The sequence below is a fragment of the Protomyctophum bolini genome (assembly GCF_963924005.1).
Source record: "Protomyctophum bolini genome assembly, chromosome: 9".
Taxonomy (NCBI): Eukaryota; Metazoa; Chordata; class Actinopteri; order Myctophiformes; family Myctophidae; genus Protomyctophum; species Protomyctophum bolini.
In genome coordinates, this window is record NC_137870.1 from 14,709,095 (window position 1) to 14,735,346 (window position 26,252).

Here is a 26,252-nt window from a genome sequence, read left to right on the forward strand (position 1 = left end):
GGTATTAATCACGAAATTACTATTTTCTTCAAAGGTTTTTGGTTGAGAGGGAAAAAGGAGGCGTCCAAGTACAACAGACCCCTGGGGGACCCCGGTCAACGAAGTATGTAGGGTTTTAAGCACTTCATAAAAAATATATATCATGGCTGGCTAATTGCCTGGATATGATGAAGACAAGGAAATGCACTGCACTAACGTGTTTGTGTCTTTTGACTAAAGAGGGGAGTGGATGATCCCTGGGTCCCATCAACGGCTGTGATATCCAATCACATACAAGAACATTACTCCCCCTTTCCAACAGCACGTGATCCCCCCCCCCCCCCCCTCCACTCTATGTGTGGATGCTGGGGGAGGAAGGGGTCGTCCTGTTGCTATGGCAGCAGTAATGTTAGATCTGTCAATTACAAGGGAGCTATCTTTTACTTGCACGTGGGCTGAAGGAGCCAAGACATTTCAGCATATTACTGCACAAAAGGTTATTTTCCTTGCAGCAGACTTCCAAGCCATTTAGGCCAATTCCACAAATTCAAGTTCAAACACAAGTTCAACCTTTTTCGTGACAAAGACCCCCACCTGAAAATGTTTTGTGCCAGGGACCCCCCAGAAGAGATGTAGTTTTCTGTAAAAACGTATGTTGCTGTAGTATAGAATATATATAGCCAAAATCTATCCTTTTTTTAATGGGTTATGGCAATGGTTCTTAAAGTGTGGTCCGGGAGGAGAGGACCCCTAGAGGCCCTTGAGGGGGTTGCAGGGGGTCCCCTGCTCCCCACATACTAAATGAGTTAATATAGCATCACCGACAGTAACCAGACTATCCACCTCGGAGGAAAGACTGGTCTGTGTTCCTAAATCGCCTGTGATCCGGTCTAGGCGTGGTTTAGACAAGATGATAAAAAATGTAAAATAAATATATAAAACCCTTATTCCAATAAGGCTGTCCCTCCTATTTGTTTTTAGTCTCGCCAGTCGCTACGAGTTGGAATAAATGATGGATATACAGTACCAAACAAACTACTCCAAGAAGAACTTGAAGAAATTTGTCGGATACGTACGGCACATGGGTAGGCCCTACAATTATGATACCCTTGATCGTGGGGAATTATTTTGGGTAATGCTGATTGCGGTTGGTGGTCCCGGCCTGATGACTGCAGTGCAAACCAGACTACAACATGACGCAAGTTATCATCCGCTCCCGACCGGATCAGAAACCCGGGTTACTGCACTAGACGAACAGCCATAGTGCCTCTCCTCCAACGAACCTAAACAACACTGCTTTCACTGTGTGCTGCAGCAGAGATTAATTCAGGTCAAAACAAAGTGCACATGAGGTGGTATGAATGGAGGCAGCTGGAGGTTTAAAATACACATACCAAAACATGTCCTCATGTACAAGCCTGGCAGCTATTTATCATCACAGTGTACATTAATGATTAAGCTAAGGCCCTGCCAGGTCATTCACCTTAAAGAAACAGAATGAGCACTCCTTAAAGCAGTGGTTCTCAACATGTGGGTCGGGTCTCGATTCCCCACATGATTTTGGGCCGGATGACAGTGAAGTGTCAATTTTAAGGGCTTTAAAGACCTTTATAATACCTAAAAAATAAGGAAATAGAAAAAGATCATTACTGCATCAAAAGTAATCAAACATTGGCCAAATTGTCACAAAAGGTGTCTTGTAGACCTGCCATTTTCCAATCTGTGGAACTGAGTCAAACTAACGCCTACATTCCAAGCTTGTCAGGGTGGGGGATCCCCACCCAGTTCACATGGGGAGTCACATGCTGAAAGGTTTTGGAGATCTACAAGCTCATAGCGCACGACCAAGTGGCACGCTACGAGCTTGTAGGTCTGCTGTTTTTGTGAATTTGAAAATGTGGCACAAATGTCAGGATTTACAGAAGACATTTTAGAAATGTCGACGTCAGGCCTAAATGGGTTAAGTGGCCTACTGGCAGTGTACACAAGAAATGGGGTGCTGATGATCGGTCCAGCACACACACACACACACACACACACACACACACACACCCCTTCTAATCTAGACAACTAGACTCCTGCAGAGGCAATAGAGTGACAATCGCAGGGAAATGCATGCAGTCATAATAATAATAAAACATCTCTCGCACCATGGCTAAAAATCAGCAACAGTGCTTTAATCAGAGGAAATCACAGACATTCCCTGGAGATTAAAAAAAGCAATAAGCACGTGATGTCCGGCTCATTTTTCACTCTGTATAGCAGCCGACTGCTTCCTTTCCGCTCGTATTAAATCCCTTCTGATATACATTGAATAACCCCTCCCTGAGAGAAGCGTGTGAAACATTGACAAAAACAAGGGGGATTAAAAGCCTTATATAACTGCAGCAGTAGGCTACAGAGAGCCCAGGCTGGGAGGAGAAAACCATGGCCTACATTACTACCACTGACTGGCCTCCTCCAGACTAGAGCTGTGGGCCAGGTCCCCACATCATGTTTGGGGTGTCCCCAGCCAGGTGACAGTAAAGTGACAATAAGTCATGAGTCAGGACTTTTAATTAGTGCATCAAAAGTAATCAATAAGCTATAGGCCTACTATAAAAACTGGTGAAACATTGCACCAAATTGTCAAATAATATAAGAAAGATGCAAACAATGTGAAAATAATAGCTGACAAGAGTAACAGAAAGGAGCAGCAGACCAACAAGCTTAAATGTATCTGCTATTATATCGATTTTTGAAATTTGAATACCTGGCCTGCATACCCTTTCGGAACTAATACCTACTACCACCTTAGTTGTATTTGTGTACCCCCGCTGCCCCAACCCAACCCCACTTTGAGAACCATGCAGTGCCCATCATGCAGTAAGGTGTGTGTGTGTGTGTGTGTGTGTGTGTGTGTGTGTGTGTGTGTGTTGGGGGGGGGGGTGCCCAGCACACACGTGGTGAACGGGGGCGTTTACAGACGGCGGGGCGTGGTTCCCCCTGCGCACGTCACCGACAGACGCTCAAAGGATTCTTGTGCTGGCAACAGTCCGAGGTGACTAAACACCGCGTGTCATGATAACTGTGTGTGCAGATTACTGCATAGGTAGAGATAAACAGGCCTGGTACATAAAGCACAGCAGTCAGCGGTAAGACCGGTTCACGCCTTCACGGCCAGTCCCCCGAGCCCGAGGTGGCATGAGATGAGACTGTCTGACGGGGAAGCCCGATCATGATTTGGCGTCATTTGATCCCGCGGCTGTCTGTCTGACGGTTACATTATCATGTAAAACATTCCCGTCGTCGCCACCGCCCTTTATTTACACGTCCCACAAATGTAGTGTTTTATTTGTATTAAATAAACTGTGTACTAAAGCAGTGGCATTAAGATATGGGTGTTCACTAGTGCTAGTGTTCATGGAGACATGAACACAAGCGGCAGTTTATTATCATGTAAAAACGTAATATTTGTAGGCAGCTTACTTTAGGATAGAGAACTGAACGTTATTAGGCTACTGTGTGCGCGTCAATGCAGTCAATCATCACCATCTCCGTGCAGCGCATTATGAAGGTGCAATAATATATTGTGGATCAAAAAGGTTCAATCATGTCATTCTGTCTGGTGATTCTGCAGCGCGCTTTGTGCCAACAACACGATACAGAAAGTAAAACTAAACGAAAAGGCATTGCGACTGAAAATGAAATTATCTCACGGAATAAAACAGCAATGTACACCACGTTATTGTGTTACTACTGTACATTAAATATCACAACGTTGTGTAGGGAGGATTGTAGGAACGTCCCGGAGGATTGTTGAGAAAATGAACAATTCCAACAACAGTTGCCCCAGTCTGTCTCTCTCTCTCTCTCTCTCTCACACACACACACACGCACACACACTTATGTGTAAATCCTACCACTTACCACGTGCTTTCTGTTGTTGCTGGGCTTGCAATTCCAAAAACTTGGCCGCTTCCAAAAGCGTTTCGATGCTCATGTCTGTCAACGTTCAGTTCAGGAGAGACTGTGATTTACAACAGAGAACAGAACCGGCGGAGGACGTGATCTTTACTGTAGGACTAGGGTGAGGTCGTCCCTGCGCGTGTATGTGTGTGTGGAGGTTGGAAGGTGTAATCTGACACCCCCTCTCTCTCGGTCTCTCTCTCTCTCTCTCTCGACACAAACTCTTCCACAGACATAGAAGAGTTGCAACAAGATGGCGATGAGAGTCAGACTCAGAGTAGTAGCCTAAAGGAAGCAAATGAGCTTTAGCACATTGTGACCGCCCACACACACACACACACACACACACGCACTTCCATGTGCACTGGGGTGGCTGGGTGGGGGAGGCAAAACGTGGACTGGATTAGAGATAACAGGAACTTTCATTTACACTTACACATAGACTAGCCTTAGATAGATAGATGTATTTGATCCAGTGTGACCTTTACTTTCGTATCTGACTACAATTGATATAAGTATTTTTGATCCAAGGCTAACCTTTAGACGGGTTTAACCTCGAAACAAGTTCACGCACTGTGCTCCTTAATGTGTGTGTTGTGCGTAGGGTTTCCATGAGTCACCACCATGGCATGACACGATGCCATGGGGCAGTGGGCAACTGCCAAATGGTTGGGCATACATAATATGTCTAATATCTATCCATCCGTCCATCTATCCGAGTATCCGCAGATGACAAGGCATTAAGACATGTGAATCCTGCAATTCGACTGCCCCCCCCCCCCCCCCCACTTTCTTTTCCCCCTCACTGTATACGTTTCTTTTCCCTTTTTACCTCCTTTATGATGAATTCCTGTTCTGTTCTTTGGCTATATACTCTCACAGTTAACAGTCTTTGTATTGAGTTGTGCTTGAAATGTACTGTAATTCTGCAAACTGTTAATAAATATTTCAATCAATCAATCAAAGGAACCATTCAATCACTGCACAAAACTTGCATCCCAGCCTACAATCACCCTATACGTTTTTTCAACCCTTTTCATTTTAACTTTCAAGGACAGTAGGACACACACAGTTTACATAGGCTACACCTCCGATGTAACAAATGGAACCAAAGGACCCCGAGTCTATAGGGTCCAGCATTCACAGCATGTCAGGGCTCTATAGGGTCCAGCATTCACAGCATGTCAGGGCTCTATACTAGAGCCCTGACATGCTGTTAATGCTGGACCCTATAGAGTCTATAGGGTCCAGCATTAACAGCATGTCAGGGCTCTATAGGGTCCAGCATTCACAGCATTTCAGGGCTCTATAGGGTCCAGCATTCACAGCATGTCAGGGCTCTATAGGGTCCAGCATTCACAGCATTTCAGGGCTCTATAGGGTCCAGCATTCACAGCATGTCAGGGCTCTATAGGGTCCAGCATTCACAGCATTTCAGGGCTCTATAGGGTCCAGCATTAACAGCATGTCAGGGCTCTATAGGGTCCAGCATTCACAGCATGTCAGGGCTCTATAGGGTCCACCTCGCCGGCAATGGACCCTCCTCAACCGCCTACGCACAGGGGTCGGCTGCTTCAAAGCGTCCATGAAGAAGTGGGGCCTAACAGACAGCGCAGCGTGCGAGTGCGGGGAGCCTGAGCAGACTGCCAACCACATCATCAGCGCCTGTCCCCTGCATAGACCACCTTCAGAGGAGGGCCTCTTCAGAGTGGGACCTGAGACGAGGGCATGGCTATACGACACAGCGCTGGACATATGACGATACACGAAAGAAGAAGAAGGGTCCAGCATTCACAGCATTTCAGGGCTCTATAGGGTCCAGCATTCACAGCATTTCAGGGCTCTATAGGGTCCAGCATTCACAGCATTTCAGGGCTCTATAGGGTCCAGCATTCACAGAATTTCAGGGCTCTATAGGGTCCAGCATTCACAGCATGTCAGGGCTCTATAGGGTCCAGCATTCACAGCATGTCAGGGCTCTATAGGGTCCAGCATTCACAGCATTTCAGGGCCAAATTTCGTCCAATGCAAGATGAGTTTGACATCCCTGCTATAGGGTTTGGTTTCATTTATTTGTTACACGCTTAGAGTTAAAGGGTCCATTTGGTTCCATTTGTTACACTCTCAGAGTTACAGACCCATAAGGGTCCATTTGGTTCCCATCAATAATTTAACAGGGGACTGTTAAATGGAATGTCCTCAAGGACCCCTGGCCGGGGGTCCCTAGACCGGGACTGGCACACTAGTAGTCATACAGGATTTGAATATGACTCACTGGTCACTACTGGCCTCTTTACACAAGCCTGTGGGAACTGGTTCATAACCATGCAATAATATTGCATGGTTAGAACAGTGTTCCTCAAAGTGAGTGAGCTAAGGGGGTCCCCCAGTGAAAGGAACAATTTTCTTTTACCATCATTTCACCGGCTAAATGTTAGCCCACTGAGAATGTATATGAATGTATGTATTCATAATCTTAGGTTTCACAAAATCCTTAATATTAACAACAAAAATCCTCTCTCAATCATGGGGGTCCCTGACACAAAGTGAGTCTTTTCAAATGCGGGGGTTCGTGGCCTAATAATATGTACAGTATCAATTTGGGGGTTCCTTGATATGAAAATGTTTAAGAACCAAAATCCCTAATTGAGAGTGCAGGCCTAACAAGACGCCACAGCTCATGAAATATAGGGCTGTATTTTGCGTGTCTTAAGTACCAGGTCTTATTCCCTAAATTGAGTAAACTAAAGACCTGGAGGCGTGATCAATGCCATTTGGCTATTCTGAGTAAAAAATAAAAAATTAAAATATATTTTCGTTAATGGAAATAGCAGCTTCCATTACTCGGAGGTGTAGTTCCAGACTCTATATAGCATTTGGAGATTGTGGAAGTTGTCTGGCTGCCGCTACGCAAGAGTGGCGAGACTATGGGCATTGTAGGAATTCAGCAATCCAGTCAAACACACAGACTTAATTATTATTTTTTGGCCATTAGGGTGCAAATTTCGAATTGTGCAACTGTTATCTACTTCAAATACTATTAACATTGAGTGACTGCAGTTTTTTGCAGCAGTGAAATGTCCCTTTAATGTGAAGGTAATCAAAGTGCACACTGCTGTGGGGTGAAGGCCAGTATTTCCATCAATGGAAATAAATAGCCTCCAACAGAGAGGCTAGAGCTCGTTGAAGGACACTTCCTCTGCCTGTTGTATGTAATGCAGCGTGTTGACTGTTCACCACCTGAGGAAGTCTACGTGAGTAGGCAAAAAAGAAAAAATCAATTATTGATCTTGGGTCACAAGCTTTGTGTGGTGTTGATGGTGAATCACAACGGTTTTAAAGTATTGTAGGCTTGTGGTGGACTACTGGTTTGTTGCAGATCCAGGGTCAGTGTCTCTCCCCCCAAAATCACATGATTCTCACACACACGTAGGCTGATGGGAAAGTCAAAGTCCTGACTTCACAAAACGCTGCGAGAAGGAAGTCAAACATGTCTATTTTGAGATAAAAATTGTCACGTGCACTACGTGCGCACACACAAACACACTTCTCCAACCAGGGAGGGGGGGGGGGGGTCTCACAATTTCTTAATTGCTCAAGCCCTGCTCATGTCACACCTTGATGCATTGGGAGAGATATTTCTGAACCAAAGATTTTAATTTTAAATTATACCCTAACGAAAAATTTCCATTTGAATTAAATTGCGATATTAACAAACATAGCAGGGTCTACAATTCTACATTCTATTTCCCAAAGGGAAATGCATTTTATTTAGTGGGCCGAAAAGCAGTGATTCAAACATATCCCGATTCCCCACCACTTATAACAACACATGAATGGCCAGGAGGTATCAAAAGTGAAGGCATGGACCCCCCAATGCAAGTCTAAAAAGCCTGTCTCCAACAATGAACGAACACGTGCACACACATGGTTCTGGGTCTGCTTTCCTGTTATTCACTCAACTCTAGTCAGGATGGAAGTATGTCAGCCATGACCTAATAATGGTACTAGTGCAGACTCTCTAGGTACAGGAAACACAGTGGGGGTCTAGGCAGGGACAGCCTGCATTATGGCATGTATGTTGAGCTTGAAAAAAAGAAAGAAAAGAACATTAGCACCGAATCAATCTAGGTCCACCCTGTGATTACCTGTGACCGTACAACTATTAGCTGACACGTTCTCTTGGTAAAACAAGTCATTGGAAGTGCTTTACCATCATAACACAACTCATGACAAATGGGAATAAGGCACATGGTGTAGGACAGGTCCTCTTGTGGCCATTTAAAGAATGCAATCTAAGATGTCATGATAGTCAGGGAACTTCACCATGCCACTACTAGTATGGATAAGATAGAATACGGATAAAATAAATGAGAATATGGAAAGCTATCATAATATATAGTAAGAGTAATAAAAACATTTATTACATTTTGTTTTTTATTACAAATTTGATCGGAGAGAATACAAACTTCAGTGCTACCTTGAAAACGGTCACTATTATTATTATGAACACTGTTGAGATGAAAAGTGCACTTTCCTTTTCATACAGTAAATTACAGACAAACTGACGTGATGTGATATAAGGGGGTGAGATATTTGTTTGGCTAAAATACTGTTAAATACTATATTCAGATTGTTCGTTATCATTGCTAGAGTGTTCGTTCAGTAACAGCCCCCCGTCTCGTCTCTCCAGCTGTTGAGTAAGTAATCAGAAAAACATGTTTCAGATCGAGGTACGAATGTTTACCAAAAAGGCGAGAGAACTGAAATTAGAAGTTATGAAACAAAACAAAAAGGAACTGGAACACTGTAAAACAAATAAATTATTTCTCACCTGATTAGACTGGTAGATGGGAAAGGAATTTACTGAAAAACTGTTTACTTATTTATTAACATTAAAATAAGATCACTGACAAGAAAATACAGACACCAGTTGCTTCATGATCTGTCCGACTCACAGACAGGTGGCGAGAGCAGCCTGGAATTGACATGCACCCCAGGTGTGCTCAACAGCTTTCTACAGGAATAGAGACGTTTTAAAATGAGGTGCTGGGCTCCCTCTGATACAAACGAGGGAACTTGCAACTCCACCTTCCTGGACTTTGTATCCTGAACTGAAAATGTTCACTGTTTACTAAAGAGAGCTCTTACTGAACATACATACACTCTACAGCAAATTATTACTATCACAATATAGAGCATTAACTAAAAAAAAATACAAAAAAATCAATTACACCTCCTTTAACTGTGAAGACCATAAAAACAAAACAAATACAAAAAAACATTCTCCGCACTGGTAGTCTTCCAAACTTATGCTCTAAAAATGAATTTTGTCACCTTCTACCTGCCCTCCATTAACACCATTGGTCAAAGACTGTTCTTCTCATGTCCATACCGTGGTTTAGGGCCTCGACACCATCTTCAGGAGAGTGTTCTTCAGATACGTACACAGCTGATTCATCAGGTCTTTACTCTGCCCTTCCACCCAGTGGATCTCCACCCCCACGCCGGCGTCCTCCTCCAGCATGACATTCAGGTCGCATTTAAACAGGAAGTGCTCCACTGACGCGGGGCTCTGTGGACGCTTGGTTGGCACTACGTCCTGCGAGGTGGTGCCCTTGGCTTCCTGTGCTTTGGCTGGTACTTCCTTCTCCTCCTCCTCCCAACCTCCTACAACCGGCTCCGACTGAGCCTGAGGAGGGTCTGTAGAGGTGGGAGACTCTGTGTCCATGCTGTTGTCCAATACGTTGTGTCCTAAATTCCTGATTTTCTACCAAAAAAAAGATTCAAGTATTATGAATATATATATATATATATATATATATATATATATATATATATATATATATATATATATATATTAGGGGTGCACCGATGTGGAAATTCTTGGCCGATTCATACACCTATTTTAGAGCCGAATAAAAGTCGGTTCGGCTCTGTAGAGCCTACAATGTGACGTCATTTGAGGTTCGAGGGGGCGGTACCGTCCTAAAGTCCCCTCTTCGGTGCTACTGAAAATTTCTGACGAGCCGAAACTATTTCGGCACTACAGTGCCGAAACAGCGATAAAATAGGAGTATGAATCGGCCCTTATCCACCCATGAAAAATTGAAAATATAAATTTCATGGAGTATAGGCCATTTGGAATTATAACAATCTGTTGAAGATTGGCTAAGTATAGCTCAAGGTTTTGATCTTGATTTTGCGCGACGGGCATATATATATAATCCGTTAATCACACAATTAAAGACCGTTGATCGTTTGCAGCTGCCGTTAATTACCTCACGCTGTGCAAGGGTATACTATAGCGCCCACACAGTCACTAACTTGTGGATTATAGTTTGGTAAAATGGAAACTAAATAATAATTTAAAAAAAATTGTCCTGTCTTGAGTTGAAACGGTGCCCGCTGCCTGTGTGTGAGCCTGTGAGGGGCGGAGGAATACCACTGCACTGAGCAACATGCAGCCGCTCTATACATCTGTGTGTGAGCCTGTGAGGGGCGGAGGAATACCACTGCACTGAGCGACATGCAGCCGTTCTATACATCCGTGTGTGAGCCTGTGAGGGGCGGAGGAATACCACTGCACTGAGCGACATGCAGCCGCTCTATACATCTCCGTACACGTGTGTATCTCCGGATTTGGCTGCAGAGCAGATCATCGGCTACTGCCATCGGTGAAAGTCAAGTTCTTTACCGATGCACCGATGTCAGTTAACAAGGCAAATATCGGCTCCTACCGATAGTGGGCCGATACATCGGTGCACCCCTAATATATATCAGAATGTTGTATAAATATTCTAAATGAGCTACTCTTGAAATGGGGCTTAAGAAATGTATTTTTATAATTTTGGGTCCCGACCGGGGGAGACACCAGGCCTGATTCTCTTTTGGGCCTCGAGCTGAGAAAGTTTATGCTCTACATACCCCTGTTTGTTCCGCATCCTGAGGTTCTTGCTCGGTTGAAGTGGTTCCGGAGGTTCCATTGGAACTCTGTTGGACATTGCCTTCCTGTGCGAAAGAGGAGGGTTGCTGATTCTGGGAGTGTTGGGAAAAGCTGGGGCCGGCCGCGCCAGCGGCAGTCTGAGAGACAGTTGTTGTCAGAGGCGCTCTGGGCAGCTCCCGTAACTGACGTTTCTGCTCTCGCCGCTTCTGACGTCCGTGGATCCAGTTGTTCTCCACGGCCGTCAGGAACAGACTCCTCCGCTGGGCTACGCATGGCAGCCGTTTGTGTAATACCTGCCAGGACGAAAAGAGACATACATTACAATGTACTGTAGGCATTTAGTAGATGCTCTCATCCAAAGCGACTTACATTTCATAAACAAGGTAAAAATACAGGTACGATAGTGTACATCAAAATAAACTGTACGTTGAAACTATAGGATACCAGGTAAACAATGAACCTAGCATCTGTCTAAATAACATGCTATCTAAATTTAAATGTAACCTTGTGGTCAAAAACAAGGCTAAGAAACATGAGAACAAAATAATGGCCAGGGTAAGTCTGCATGGTTGTCAAATCTAGGTAAAGTGCTACGTGCTGAGGTGGAGTCTGAAGAGGCAAGTCTTCAGATTATGGCAGAAAATTGGGAATGAATCTGCTGAAATGGCATTTTGAGGGAATCTAACTTCCGTTCCGTGACGTATTTCGGAGTGAAAACAGGACAGGCATGCGGGACATACTGTGACATTGGGAAGAATTTCATTTGAATGTTGTAAAGTGGGCATGTCATCATAAAAATAGAAAATTACAGTTGGACAAGAATTGGTTGCAATTGATTGGTTCAAGCCTACGCGAGTGCAGGAGTTTGATTTGTATGTAATTTGTTTTTGAGGGGCGCTAGCCCCTCCCAGTTTTTAGTGTCCGTCCACAAACTTCGTCCTACACAAACAAAAATTCCCATTGACAATGAAAGGAGAATTAGGACTGAAAGTACTAAATTAGGGAACATTATTAACTGATAATTTGATTAAATCGTATGCTTACCCTCAGATCAGTGAGTGTTTTCTCCAGCAGGGCGGTGACAGCGTCCACTGGGCAGAGTGAGGTACAGCCCATAGTGGAGGCTTTAGCCTGCAGCTCTTTTAGACTGGCCTGGGGCATAGTGAAGGACAGAGGCTTTCTGGACTTCTCCACCTTACGCCTCTTGCTGGGGGGAGACTGTGGCCAAACAGGGAGAGATAAAAAAGAGTGTTCACATCTCTGTCGTTCTCTCCGTCATTCAATCAGATCTTGTGCGATATCATGGAGAGTCCACACCTCTCAGGTCACCTGGGAATGGCCTGCGTGCTGTCCCTATAACCACAAATAAACGTGGGGAAGCAGCCTTTAGTTTTTATGCACCACATATCTGAAACAAAGTCTCAGAAAACTACTTCCACTCTTGCTGCTGCCTTTGATTGAGTTACTTTTCTTTCTCTTCTGCACTGTAAGTGCATGTTTTTATTTTGTCTTCTTTTGTATTTGTTTCTTCTTATGCATTATGATGTCATTGTATAATTGCGTTTCCTTTGCTTGATGTTCTGTGTAAAGCACATGTGAATTGCCATGTTGTTGAATAAAACTGCCTTGCCACATGGGATCTTCTACGGAGGTCAAATGGTTCTCATACTGTGGCCCAGGGCCCACTGGTGGGCTATGAGTATATTGGAAGTGAGCCCCTTTATGATGATCAAAACACCAAGATTTTAATGATAATATATTACATTAATATTAAAAAGTGATATCAATAAAGAACTTAAAGTATAATACTGTGTTAGTTCCACTGAGCCACGGTGGAATACAAATCGATTGATTGATCTGTGGTCAGGCGAGTGAGTTTATAGATCAGCTATTTATGGCTAATGTTCACAGAATTATGGATGCTGGGGTTCAAGTGGTTAACCACTTTCACAAGCAGCAACATGGCCGTCTTCTATCAGGAAGATCTGCATACCTCAAAATGGACAATTAAGCATTTAACAGATGCTCTTAATCCACCGCGATTTACGTGGAGAAAGGTAAACGTATCGTAATACATCAAATACATAGAAATAGTAATCATAGGTAAATAATCTGTACATGACTGAAACTATACAAACGATAGGATGCCAGTTCAACAAATGTACCTGGCATCTGTCTTCATTAACAAAACCTTCACATTTTAACCTTTGCATAAACCTGCAAGGTCGTCAAGGCCCTATAGGGCAAGTGCTGCTGTCTAACGCTATGAGATATTTTACGCCCCCTGTTAATAATACCACCATTTCTGTTGTGCCCACACAAGTTTGATGTTCCAGAATCTGCCAATAGAGGGCAGTGAAAGACAATACTTGACACAGTGTACAAGGAGTTGGTAATGCTCACCTCAGTTGCAGTAATTTATTAATAAGGGTACAGTTAGAGAAGCGCATCAATGTTTTGGTAGGATTAGTTTTGTATTAGTAGATGACTTGCTCTCCTTCCTTACAATTAACAAAGCTGTCACTATGGCATAGCACCCACATGTGGCCATGAGGACACACCCCCTGCAACAACCATGCTTTGCATTCCCAACTTCAACAACATACACATGTGCAAACAAGACACATGACTTCTAATCACATGACTTCTAATCACCCAAATGCTTAAAGGCCTATTCATACTACAGTTTTAAGTGATATGGTGACCACCCAAACAGTGGTTATAGTAAAAACAGAGAGATGTGTTGTATTAGTAGATGACTTGCTCTCCTTCCTTACAATTAACAAAGCTGTCACTATGGCATAGCACCCACATGTGGCCATGAGGACACACCCCCTGCAACAACCATGCTTTGCATTCCCAACTTCAACAACACACACATGTGCAAACAAGACACATGACTTCTAATCACATGACTTCTAATCACCCAAATGCTTAAAGGCCTATTCATACTACAGTTTTAAGTGATATGGTGACCACCGAAACAGTGGTTATAGTAAAAACAGAGAGATGTGTTTAGGTGAGCCGGTGAGTCGCCTATCACCACCCTATAGGCTTAAGCCCTATATATACTTAGTTGCACAACAAAATAAAGTAGTGGCATCTACAAGCTCACAACAACGCACCGTTTCTCTTTTGGGTCTCGAGCTAAAACGTTTGAGAACCACTGGTCTAATGCATACCAAACTGGTGGAACTCCTTCAAATTAAAAACTAAGTTTGAGAAGCAAGATAAAGAGTGATAAATGAGTTCACAATGGCTTCTCTGTCATCCCATCAATGATGAGTCATCATGTGATGAGTCAGTCCGTATGCTGCCTTTAGAGTGACCACCTTTCCCAATGTCATTCTATGGCTACCAACTATTCCACCATCTCCAAAAGCTAAAGTACAGCACGTAGAGTCTGGAACTACACCTCCCTAAAGTACAGCACGTAGAGTCTGGAACTACACCTCCCTAAAGTACAGCACGTAGAGTCTGGAACTACACCTCCCTAAAGTACAGCACGTAGAGTCTGGAACTACACCTCCCTAAAGTACAGCACGTAGAGTCTGGAACTACACCTCCCTAAAGTACAGCACGTAGAGTCTGGAACTACACCTCCCTAAAGTACAGCACGTAGAGTCTGGAACTACACCTCCCTAAAGTACAGCACGTAGAGTCTGGAACTACACCTCCCTAAAGTACAGCACGTAGAGTCTGGAACTACACCTCCCTAAAGTACAGCACGTAGGCCCTCATTTATCAACCGTGCGTACGCCAAAATATGGGTGCACGCCGAAATTGCCGACATTTTTGACATTTACCATTTCCGCCAAAGCTTGAAATTGAACGTGACAACGTTCAAAATCCACGTTTGCTCCTCAGCTGGTGTACGCATTTTTTTCTGTCTTACACAAGCGGAGCAGCCTTGTCTGAACTGCTGACACTGTCACAGGCATCTAAACTAGTGATGCACCGAATATTCGGCCGCAGAAAATATTCGGCAGAAAATGGCTAAAAAAGCATTTTCGGTTATTCGGTATTCGGTTTTCGGCCAACTGTTTCTTATATTCGGTATTCGGTTTCGGCCAAGAAAGTCCCTTTCGGTGCATCCCTAATCTAAACATATGTTTTCACTCCTAAAATGTTAATATAAAACGGTATGTGTATGTAAAAAACAAAAGAGAGATTTCCAACTTTACAAGTAATTAAAATCGCGCAATTAAAAACAATATAACATGTTTACAATGTATTAGTTTGTGCTTAATCAAACACTTGTTATGCGAGCGCACTTGTGAGATGATTTTGGAGCGCATGCGGACGCGGTGATGCGGCATATGCGATTATGATATTATTTTTTTTTTAAAGGCATGAATGGACTGCACGCCTTTATTTCCAAGTGACAATGACAAGCATACAATACAGCTTGCCTATTTGTAGTAAGTACTAGCAGGCTATAGGCGTAAGGGGCTTAATCATTCACCATTTATAAGTGCTTAGACAGTTTTGACAGTTCAGATAAAAGCGACATCATTTTCGGGGGTCGGGAGGACGGGACCGCGGCGTGCGTCGCCAACACATACCAGCGCAAGCGGCAAGCCTTCATCCATATGTTTATGATTCGTTCATCAATGATCAAATCACTACATAAACGTTGATTGTGAGCTGCCTTGACGACATGATAGCCTATCTCTCATGCAGGCATGTCACTCACAGGACTTTAATATCACAGCAGTGCGCAGTATCACGCCTTCGCCGTGCACTGCGCACGAATGGGTAAAATTAATATAGGCCAGCCTACAAACTAATTCCATTCATGGCGATGCGATGTCGATGTGTCATGTATATGCGTGCATGCGTGGACATGACAGCAAAGCAAGCGAGGTGAGAGGAAAACAGACAGGGTAGGCCTACAACTTTATTTAATTCATGCAGGTGTTCGTTCTTTATTTAACAAGACACCAGTGGGCTTGCAAGTTGCGTGTGCTTCTGTGTGTGTGTGTGTGTGTGTGTGTGTGTGTGTGTGTGTGTGTGTGTGTGAGAGAGGTGCGTGAGGCGGGCAAGGCACGGGAGAAAACCTTGTTTCCATGGTTCCCACAGGTCGTATTTCATGTGTTCAGTCGCAAAAACGAGGGCGAGGCTTGATTTCATAGGGCGTGCCAGATAGATTTCAGCCGTCACATTTATTAACGTCAGAACGAAATTAAGGAAGGATCAGCTGTTTGCGATCACTTTATAAATGCCGTGGCGACGTGGGTGTACTACGAAACCTGCACTCGAATCTGTGGCAGATTTTACACTCGATTGATAAATGAGGGCCGTAGAGTCTGGAACTACACCTCCCTAAAGTACAGCATGTAGAGTCTGGAACTACACCTCCCTAAAGTACAGCACATAGAGTCTGGAACTACACCTTCCTAAAGCAGAGAAAAATTAAGCCGTTCACAAAAATAATAATAAATATAGCTGCAAGCAGCTATAAGACGGGGTCAAGCGCAAAACGAATAAAGCTATACACAATATACACCATGAGCAATGACTGAAATAATAAATAAAATCACACCCGTGTGAACTGAGTGGTGCAACTCCCCTCTCCCCCCCCCCCCCCTCCTCTCTCACTCTATCATTAGCAGGCAACAGTGCAGCACTGTCTCTCTCTCTCTCTCTCTGTTTCTGGCACAACAGTGCCCCTACTGGTACTCATACTGGAGACATTAACGTCACATAGGTGAACCAACACATAGGTGAACACATAGGTGAACCAACACATAGGTGAACACGAACATTGCTGTTCCTTGGAGTGGTTGCACCACTCATAAATGTGAAGTGAGGGGTGCTCTTATCAGCATACATGGCATTCATATTTCATACTTCACATTCCATGCTCAGCCAATTGTCTGTCAACGCTGTAGTCCAGTAACTGGAGTCCAGACTCAATTCGCATGAATGAAAATGTGATTTCAAGGGGAGTGGTTATTCTTTCACGTGGCCCAAAAAAGCCCAAAAAGTGGATAGAGCAAATGATAACAATTGTCTCAGTGGGAGATCAAAAGGTCTTTTGACGAATGAGTGTGAACTATTTTTTTAAAACAACTTTAAAACATGTTTAAATTCCATTTTCCAATAAGCAGCGACCTATTATAGTCTTATAAATATTATCAGAAAAATTCCAATCCTAAAAAAAAAAAATACAATAAATTCCTTAGTACCAACCAAGACATTTCTTCACCAATGTGTTTGTAAAGTGTCTAGTAACGCATCTCTGCGTTTATGCATTTATGCATTATGCATTTATATAGCGCCTTTATCCAAGGCACTTTACAATGTGCATTACATTTACCATTCACACATACCGGTATCCACACACCGATGGTGGAGGAAACCATGCAAGGCACCAACCTGCTCATCGGGAGGAGCCTGGGATCGAATTGTGAATAGGGTGACCAGATCCAAACTGGAGTTTAGGGACAGAAGAATCGCTTGTGTGGGACAAGTAGAGTTCTCAAATTCTACCCTAAAATGTATGCTAATCAGTAATCAGTAGTTCAGGCCTTGGATATATATATATATATATATATATATAGTATTTTTTGTATAATGATAATCTATTATGAATATGGTGCTGACTGGGGTTTCACTTTTACTCTGTGATGAGTTCTCAAATTCTGCCCAAACCGGACCCTACCCAACCCAATCTGACGTATTAGGGCCTAAAATGTACGACAATTAGTCGGGCCGGGCTGGGCCTCAGACCGGACCAATTAGGGCCCAGTTAGGGTCGGGCCTACATTTTCAAGCCCGTTGAGAACTCAAGGAACAAGTGGGACAGGACGAGGTTATAGCAACTTATAAGGTGCTATTAAATGCCTTGATGTCATATTGGACCATAGGCCTAATATTGCCTGACATTTTGTTATTAAACCAATGTCTCACATTTTGTTTTAAAATGCTAATTTTGGTAAAATATGGCCATAGGATATTTCTCATGTTATCTTAACAGGCTTAAAACACATCTTGCAGGAAAAGAGACAATGAGAGAACAGAAAGGCAACTATTAGGTGACTAACTATTAGGACATTTGAACACTGTCCCACGCTAAGGGGGACATTTGGTCATCCTACTTGTGAACCTTCCGATTCCAAAGCTGCCACTCTACCCGCTGAGCCACTGTGGCCATGGTAATGTTTTTTTGAGGGGTAGTATTCCTTTAAGTTTGCCCCTTGGAATAAGGACTGGCAGTGAAATGTGGCGTCAGCATATATCCTGGACAAGACAAGTCATTGAGAGAAGGACAAGTCATCCACAGACAGAAGCAGTGTAAGAAGCTGCACCTTCACTACGACACCACAAGATGGCTCTATTCCACTCCATTTGAGCCCCCATGCGGCAGTCCCTGCCCTGCTATGCAGTGACATTGGAGATGGTTGTATGTTCAGTGTTCACTTCTGACCGCTGGTTACTAGCGTCATGCTGTGATGGCGGAAAACATCCTCATCTAACCATGTTCCATAATAATAGCTGCTTTTCTGCTGGGACATGATCGGTATACAGGCTCCAATGAGCGGAACAGCACAGCATGGGGTCTGCAGTCTGCAGTGGTGATGTATCGTAGTATACACAGTGACATTGATGACAACGTGGCCGACTGACCTACAAACACCATAGACTAGGCAGAATTTCAGAAAATGTGCTTATTTAAAGAAATGTCCAGCTCACTATGCTGGAAAAATATAAAAACGTATTGTTGACTAAACAAGGTAGAAACTTCTGCCCCCTCAATATCGCAACTCTTCTATTAGATGGCTCTGGGGTACGCCTCAGCCAACCCTCCCTGCTGACAGGCGCCGCCCCAGCACGAAGGAGTACATGCAATGACCAATATCACCCTATCCTTCCGGCTTGCCTCCCCCAAACCCAAACACGGTGGATTCTTCTTTTTTTCTTTTGGAGCTTTTTATTGATAGGGAACAGTAGTCAGACAGGAAAGGGGGAGAGAGATGGGGAGTGACCTGGCAGCCCTATTTTGGGCATAACATCGTAGGTGAACATTTTCAAAGATTTTCTAAAATAAAGAATACACGTTCAAGTTCACAACGCTAGATCTACGATTTCCGCAATTCGTCATACAACAAAGTAGATACAGCTTAATCCTCTGGTGTGTAGCATTTCGTTTTGAAATGCACATTTTGGTCATCATGGTGGTATGGCCGACCTAGAAGGATGCAAGTGATGCTCAGGGACTAAAGTGAGCTGAACTCTTATCTGGCACATTTACATTGATGGGAAAACTGAAATGTTCATTGATTGTCCTTGGTAAATAAATAAATGTCATCAAAGATGATGCTTGTGGTTTGTGTGAATAGGTGTTTAGAAAAGAACCCCCTGTTACCTCCCGACCTAGCTGATGCACCCCCCCACATGAAAATATGAATTGCATAAGCTATATAGAGATCCACATGAACCTGAATATGGCATAATATATGCAGCATAGGCTGTATTCTGCATATACTTGCCATATATTGGCATAATATGTTAATATATTTAAAATAAAACCATAGCCCCACCATTAGCCTTTTCATGTCACGCACCCCCTAGAAGGCGCTCGCGCACCACAAGGGGTGCACGCACCACAGTTTGGGAACCACTGCTCTGAATGAATTCCATGTCTGCTGAAGTGGTCAATGAGTGTCTGTCTGATGTTCATGCACCCTGAAAGGCCCCCAGGCTCCTCCCCAGAGGAGGAGGAGAACCAATCAATACAATCCATACAATGCATCCTTGACACAAACACAATGCACAACACAGGTGTACATGCACAAACACAATGCACAACACAGGTGTACATGCACAGACACAATGCACAACACAGGTGTACATGCACAGACACAATGCACAACACAGGTGTACATGCACAAACACAATGCACAACACAGGTGTACATGCACAGACACAATGCACAACACAGGTGTACATGCACAGACACAATGCACAACACAGGTGTACATGCACAAACACAATGCACAACACAGGTGTACATGCACAAACACAATGCACAACACAGGTGTACATGCACAAACACAATGCACAACACAGGTGTACATGCACAGACACAATGCACAACACAGGTGTACATGCACAGACACAATGCACAACACAGGTGTACATGCACAGACACAATGCACAACACAGGTGTACATGCACAGACACAATGCTACATACATGTATTTGACAAAGGACCTACAACCTACATACACTAGGATTGTCACAGTAACCAGAACTTTTCATTTCGATATAATACTACACGATATCCGAGCGTGTACTGTAGTCGGTACGCAAGAAAGAATAATTACTTTCATATTTTCTACATGAGAGAACATCCATAGTTTTAAAATGTCTCATTTTTATATAGAGCACTAGTCAAGTCCTCTCTTAAAACTCTTTTTTTTCTCCATGACTTTTAACTCTATTTGATTCTTGATATACATTTTTGGTTAGGCTCTATTGCACTACAACTGTGTAATTTGTTGAATGTGTAAATGTACTTTATAAATAAAGTTTGATTTGATTTGATTTTATATTGTTTATGTAATACTTCTCTTAGAAGCAACACAATTAATTAATACGGCATAGACCATAGATGGACATAAAAATTAGCAACGAGGGCCTGTTGATTTAATTTTATCTGTGCAGCGTTGGGTTGAAAATCTTAATGTAGATTTTTCTTTGAATAGCTTCGGAGCTCTGTATAACGTTGATAAATGCAATAGTATAAGTTTAAAAGTTTCATGACATTCATTTTTCTTTTAGGTATTATGACCTCAATTACACCCACAACCTGAACTTTGAACATGCAGTGGATTTTCTGTGGTCTGGGGTTTTCTCTGTGTATTCTGAAGCCTTTTGAGCTGCAATGAAAACAGGCCTCAACAGTGACATCTGCTGCCAAATTGTTATGTCATATATGTGATTTGTGGACTCTTATGTCACAGTCAACAGGCTAATCAGAGCACTTTAGTTTGAGCTAGAAAGCAGAACATCTACTAAATGTTAAAGGTTCAATTGAGCTCAGAAAAGCTAAAAGAAAAAAATTACAAAAACCTTTTTTTATGTCACCACCAGACCTTTAAACACGTGGTACTGGAAAAGAATCGATACTACATCAACCCTAATGCCAAATATATGCTGCGTTATGTCACAGCACTGCATACAGATAAGCTCACAATGCCTGGCGCTATTTTCGTTATGCGACACTATCGTATAGACATAGTATAACTTAACACGTTCAACGAGGTTACACATGCACAGACAAATAGAATACAGGTAGGAGCCCAAATACTAAAATAGTGTGGATTTGTGTTTCACACTTTGGGTCCCCCTCTCCTCTGGATCAGACCATTCTGCACCATGTTCCTCCATTATTCATATGATTCACACACACACACACACACACACACACACACACACACGCACACACACACACACACACACACACACACACACACACACACACACACACACACACACACACACACACTTTTACCGTCAGCTAACTTGTGAAGACCTCTAAAAGCCTGGCCTAATTTTAAAAACCAACAGGGCAGTAAAAGCCTTGGTTCAAGGACTCAAATCTCCAGAAATGATGTCATTATTCAATTATCCATCCCCCCCCCCCCACACACACACACACACGCACATCATGAATGCATGAAGCCACGCACATCATGCTCGCTTAAACAGACAAGCCACAGATGCGAAGAACACAAGACAAACATGTGTTTAACCACTTAAGCCCTCCTTATTTAAGGCCTTTATTCCTATGATGTCCTGACTCAACATAGCCCTGGAGGCTGTAGTGGAGTCCAAACATCTTTATGTCCTAATCTCACAATCCTTTGTCTCCATCCTTTCCCTTTCTCTTTTCACCTCCGTTTTGGTCCATCTGTTTCTCACTGATTCTCAACCTCTCGCTGATCAAACTCTGGTCCGATGTCACATAAATACGACCTCCCTCTCTCACTGATGGAGCTCTGGTCCGATGTCACATGAATACGACCTCCCTCTCTCACTGATAGAGCTCTGGACTGATGTCAAACCCAAGAAACCATTTAACCTAGTGACTTGCGATCTGCTAAATTGGTATGCGACACTATCGTATAGACATAGTTTAACTTAACCCATTTTGGGCGGGAACCCCTTTTGGTGTTTTAGGCATTATGTTATACTTTAGCTACTGAAAAATAGCAGATCTACAAGCTCATAGCACGGCACCGAGTGCCGCGCTACGAGCTTGTAGGTCTGCTATTTTTGAAAAATCGTGAAAATGTAGTGCAAATCTTTGAATATATATTCTTTCAGAGCCAACCACGGTCCCTGGAACCTATGTTCAGATGGGGGTCGACGGCCAATTACATTTAATCTTGGGGGTCCTTAAACTTAAAATGTTTGAGAACGACAAAATTGGGATGCGGGCGTGTACATCGTCTTTTTTCTTAACATTTCTGTACATTCTCACCTAGAATGACATACAGGGGGTTAAAGTGGTTAAGTAGGCCACATATGAATGTATGTCACATATACTATATATAATATTCAAGAATGCTGCCACACACACAACATTAAACATCCATATGTACACATATGGAGGCAGAATTAGGCATTCGGTCATGCATACAATAGCACAGACTCTCTTGAATGCACACACATTACTATACTCGTGACACACACACACACACACACACACACACACACACACACACACACACACACACACACACACACACACACACACACACACACACACACACACACACACACACACACACACACACACACACACACACACACACACACACACACACACACACACACACACACACACACACACACACACACACACACACGTCAGTCCAGTGGTGTGTGCTGCAGGCCTAGAGAATGGAGGGGTGGTGGGAGAAGCAGCAAAGAAATGTAGGCCAATGTTTCTGCTCAACTGCTCTCATGTTGAAAGCCAACACTTACAGAGACCTGAGAAATCCCACAAAGGGTGACAGCCTCCATCTTCAACAACCAAGCAGTGAGCATGTATGTAGACTGTTTACTTTCCAAACATTTTAAACAGTTTAAAGTGAAAGTGATTAAGTCTGTGGGTTGTATAAAAAAAATAGAGCTGTCCCGATACCGATACCAGTATCGGAACACTGCCAGATATGCCCTTATAGGAATATAGGCCCTAACACAGAGATTGTGGTATTGGGATCGGATCGGACATTTCGTGTCAATAAAGTAGCCGACCCCTGCTCTAGGTTAATGTCACTTCAAGGTTTACAGAGTTCTTTCATCATGATGGTTTTCATGTTTCCTGATTGCTTCAGTTGTGTTTTTGTTCCCAGGGAACCAAGTGCATCTGTATAATGTAATAAATCCTAAATTAAATAGGACGTAACCCCCCCCCCCCCCCCCCACCCCCCAGCGGCTGTGGAGTGTGTCTAATGCAGTGGTAACCAAACTTTTCAAGCCCAAGAGCCCATTTTATTCCCAATTGTAAGCCAAGATCTACCACTAAAACGTGTTAGAAAAAACACTTGTTTTTTTGCTATTTCTGACAGGCTCAATGCATGTGCACACATCCACACAAAGACTAAAGCTTAAATTAGAATAAATACTTATAGTAAGTTATATTATCAATGTCAAATAATATTAAGACAAATTAGAAATAATTAGTATTAGAAATATTTTGTTTCTCATTTCAATGAATATTCACATTGGCAGATGTTCAAATGACATAGGCATAACATGACCATATATATTTGCACAGATATGGTGACATACTCTCAGGGTCAGCCCACCTTTAATGAGACTGCTGTGACTGCACTTTATCTGCAAGCGTTTTGAAATCTGGTTCATATTTAGTGATTTCCAGTCTGAGGGTGTCATTAAGATGTGAGTCAGTCATACGAGTTCTAAACTTGGATTTTATTATTTTCATTTGTGAAAAGGCCATTTCACATAAGTACGTGGAACCAAAGTATAGGCATGCAGCTTCAGTGCACACGACACAATCAGGGGATACTTCTCCGCTCACAAGAGACCAAAATTCCTTCTCTTTAGCTCTGACCTGCAGGTGACAGTCACTTACTAATCCAATAATCTCCATTTAAATATCTGAAGTTAATGCAAACACATCCTGCATTTTATCGGACAGCAGTTCAATGACAGTAGGCTCAGTAAAGAGGAAAGGGTTTGATACAAAAGCAGCTACTTGACTCATGTGTTGTACTTCAACAAGTTTTCATATTTCATATTTATCATATTTTTTGCTCTATGTGTGCATGTGTACAGAATTCAAACTGTAGCATTGATTATTGTCACGGACAGAAGTCATTCTTTCCCTTTGCATATGCCCTGGAGTGCACTCGCCTATTAGTTTGCATTGCAGACTGGTATATTCAGTATATTTTTCTCATTTTTATATTTTTGTTGTTGCTGCGCAGCAGTTGAGGAGAACGCAACTATGCATTCCTTTAAGCAACACAACTTCTGCAGCTGCATCCATATGTTTAGAATTTGCATCAATGATCAAATCCCAATAATAAAAAATATTATAACAACGAACAACGAAAACTGAAGGAGCAGGGCGCTATCGGCTAGTAGTCCCAACTCAAGTGTCTGCAGCCTGTCACGAGCCCGTAATGAACGCACGTTGTTCCGTATTTTAATGTCGGGTCGGAGAATAAATACAGTATGAATGACGGCGGGATTTATTTGACAACTCTGTCCTGCTTTCTTCACGAGAAGAGAAGAGCGCTCACAGCTGCTAATATGGTAGCAGCCCTGTGGCTGACCTGTCAGTTCTCTTTACGGCTTGTTGTGAACCTTGATGTGAACCTGGGTCTGGGAAGCTCAGAGCTGCAGCCATTGGCTCATGATACGAGCACACGACCAATGGGACAGATCATTCAGTGTTGCTAAGATACCACCACACACGCACACACACCCTTGGACGATGGGGTCTATTCTCAAACTCAGAGCCACAGCGCTCTGCTCAAAATTAATTTGCATGTGACGAGCGGCACTGACATTATTCAAATGGGTCGGACACTTCGCGATCGACTGGAAACGTTCCCGCGATCGACTGGTAGATCGCGAACCCCTGGTTGGTTACCCCTGGTCTAATGGAATGGCCTGGAGATGAGGAGTATGACCACTTCAAGTATGGCCATTTGAAAATAGCCGATCACAATGTGAGCTTATACATTTTCAAAAGATACATTTTATTTTATACATGGTACTTAAAGTACATTTTGAATTCCGGACTTTTACTTGTAACGGAGTATTTCAATATTGCAGTATTGATACTGTACAAAATGCAAGTACTTTTTCCACCACTGCTTACCGGTACGACGACATCGTCGCAGAAGCTCCAGGCCAGAGCCCAGCGCATGGTGCGGCCCTGGTAGAACTCTGTGTGGGTCACCTTTGGAACCTGAGCAGACAGAGACATCATAGGTACAGGTAAGACCCAGTCAGAATCTGACCCAGTCAGATTCATCAAGCAATTTGCTTGATGAAATCTCACTCATATTTTGAGGTACCGTGATTTCCGACCATTTCTACGTCACGTGTGGGACTTTTCTTTGGTGCTGTGACTTTGGGCGTACAGTCGGCTAATTTTCACATCAGCTCCGAGGCTGACTTATCAAGGATAAAAGCTTGCGTATATGTATTTAGAATTGGCTAAGATTGGCTTCCAAAGTTTACAGGAGTGGCCCGTTTTGTACAAAATGCCACAAAACATGAACGCAGCATCTGATTGCGGTGACACTGTGCATGCATATTCCCACTAGGCTGAGGAAGAAATGCCACTTGACTTTTTTTTAACGCTCCTATCCTAGTGGAGACCTGTGCCCAGGGGGGCACATGTTCTAGTTGTTTTTGTTCTTCTTATAAAAGTGTCTTATGTGTATCATTATGTTTGTATGTACACTGTCGTCTATGTAACTCTGAGTCTGTTGTTCTCTTGTCTAAAATGTTGGAAATCTCTCAAAATAAATGTTAAAAAGAACAGTATGTTCAGTACTCACCCTTTGTTTTCTCAGTTCTTCCTTCAGGGGAGCCAGGCTGCATTTCTTCCCCAACATGCAACTGTACCACCTGCACAACAAACCACCTGTATTATTAGTGTTATTGTCTCCACCAGGCCGAAGGCATGGGGAGAGAGTATGTTTTGCACACCGTCCGTCGGTTCGTATGTCCGTGTGTGTGTGTCTGTCTGTCTGTGGACAGCTAATCTCTGCCTTGATCGCGCATACACTCCCTGGATGCCAGAGCTGAACCTCTGCCCCAAATGTTTGACCGTGGCCTGTTATAGCGCCACCAGGAGGCCGCTTTTAGCAAAACA

General features: G+C 43.2%; 2 protein-coding genes across 2 annotated transcripts in view; both read right to left on the reverse strand.

Annotated features, from left to right (window-relative positions):
- LOC308321030 (max-binding protein MNT-like) overlaps positions 1-4,164 on the reverse strand; it is a 52,416-nt gene extending 48,252 nt beyond the window's left edge. The window contains exon 1 of the mRNA XM_080771811.1: positions 3,889-4,164. Coding sequence (XP_080627937.1) covers positions 3,889-3,961 — 73 coding nt within the window. The 5' untranslated portion in view covers positions 3,962-4,164. The remainder of the gene's footprint in view (positions 1-3,888) is intronic.
- A 4,171-nt stretch (positions 4,165-8,335) lies between these two features.
- The window catches only part of mettl16 (methyltransferase 16, N6-methyladenosine), a 37,927-nt gene continuing 20,010 nt past the window's right edge, over positions 8,336-26,252 (reverse strand). Inside the window, exons 7-11 of the mRNA XM_080771914.1 lie at positions 25,936-26,005; positions 25,248-25,337; positions 11,918-12,091; positions 10,855-11,166; positions 8,336-9,697 (exon numbers count right to left, since the gene is read on the reverse strand). Of these exons, the coding sequence (XP_080628040.1) occupies positions 9,329-9,697; positions 10,855-11,166; positions 11,918-12,091; positions 25,248-25,337; positions 25,936-26,005 (1,015 nt within the window). The 3' untranslated portion in view covers positions 8,336-9,328. The remainder of the gene's footprint in view (positions 9,698-10,854; positions 11,167-11,917; positions 12,092-25,247; positions 25,338-25,935; positions 26,006-26,252) is intronic.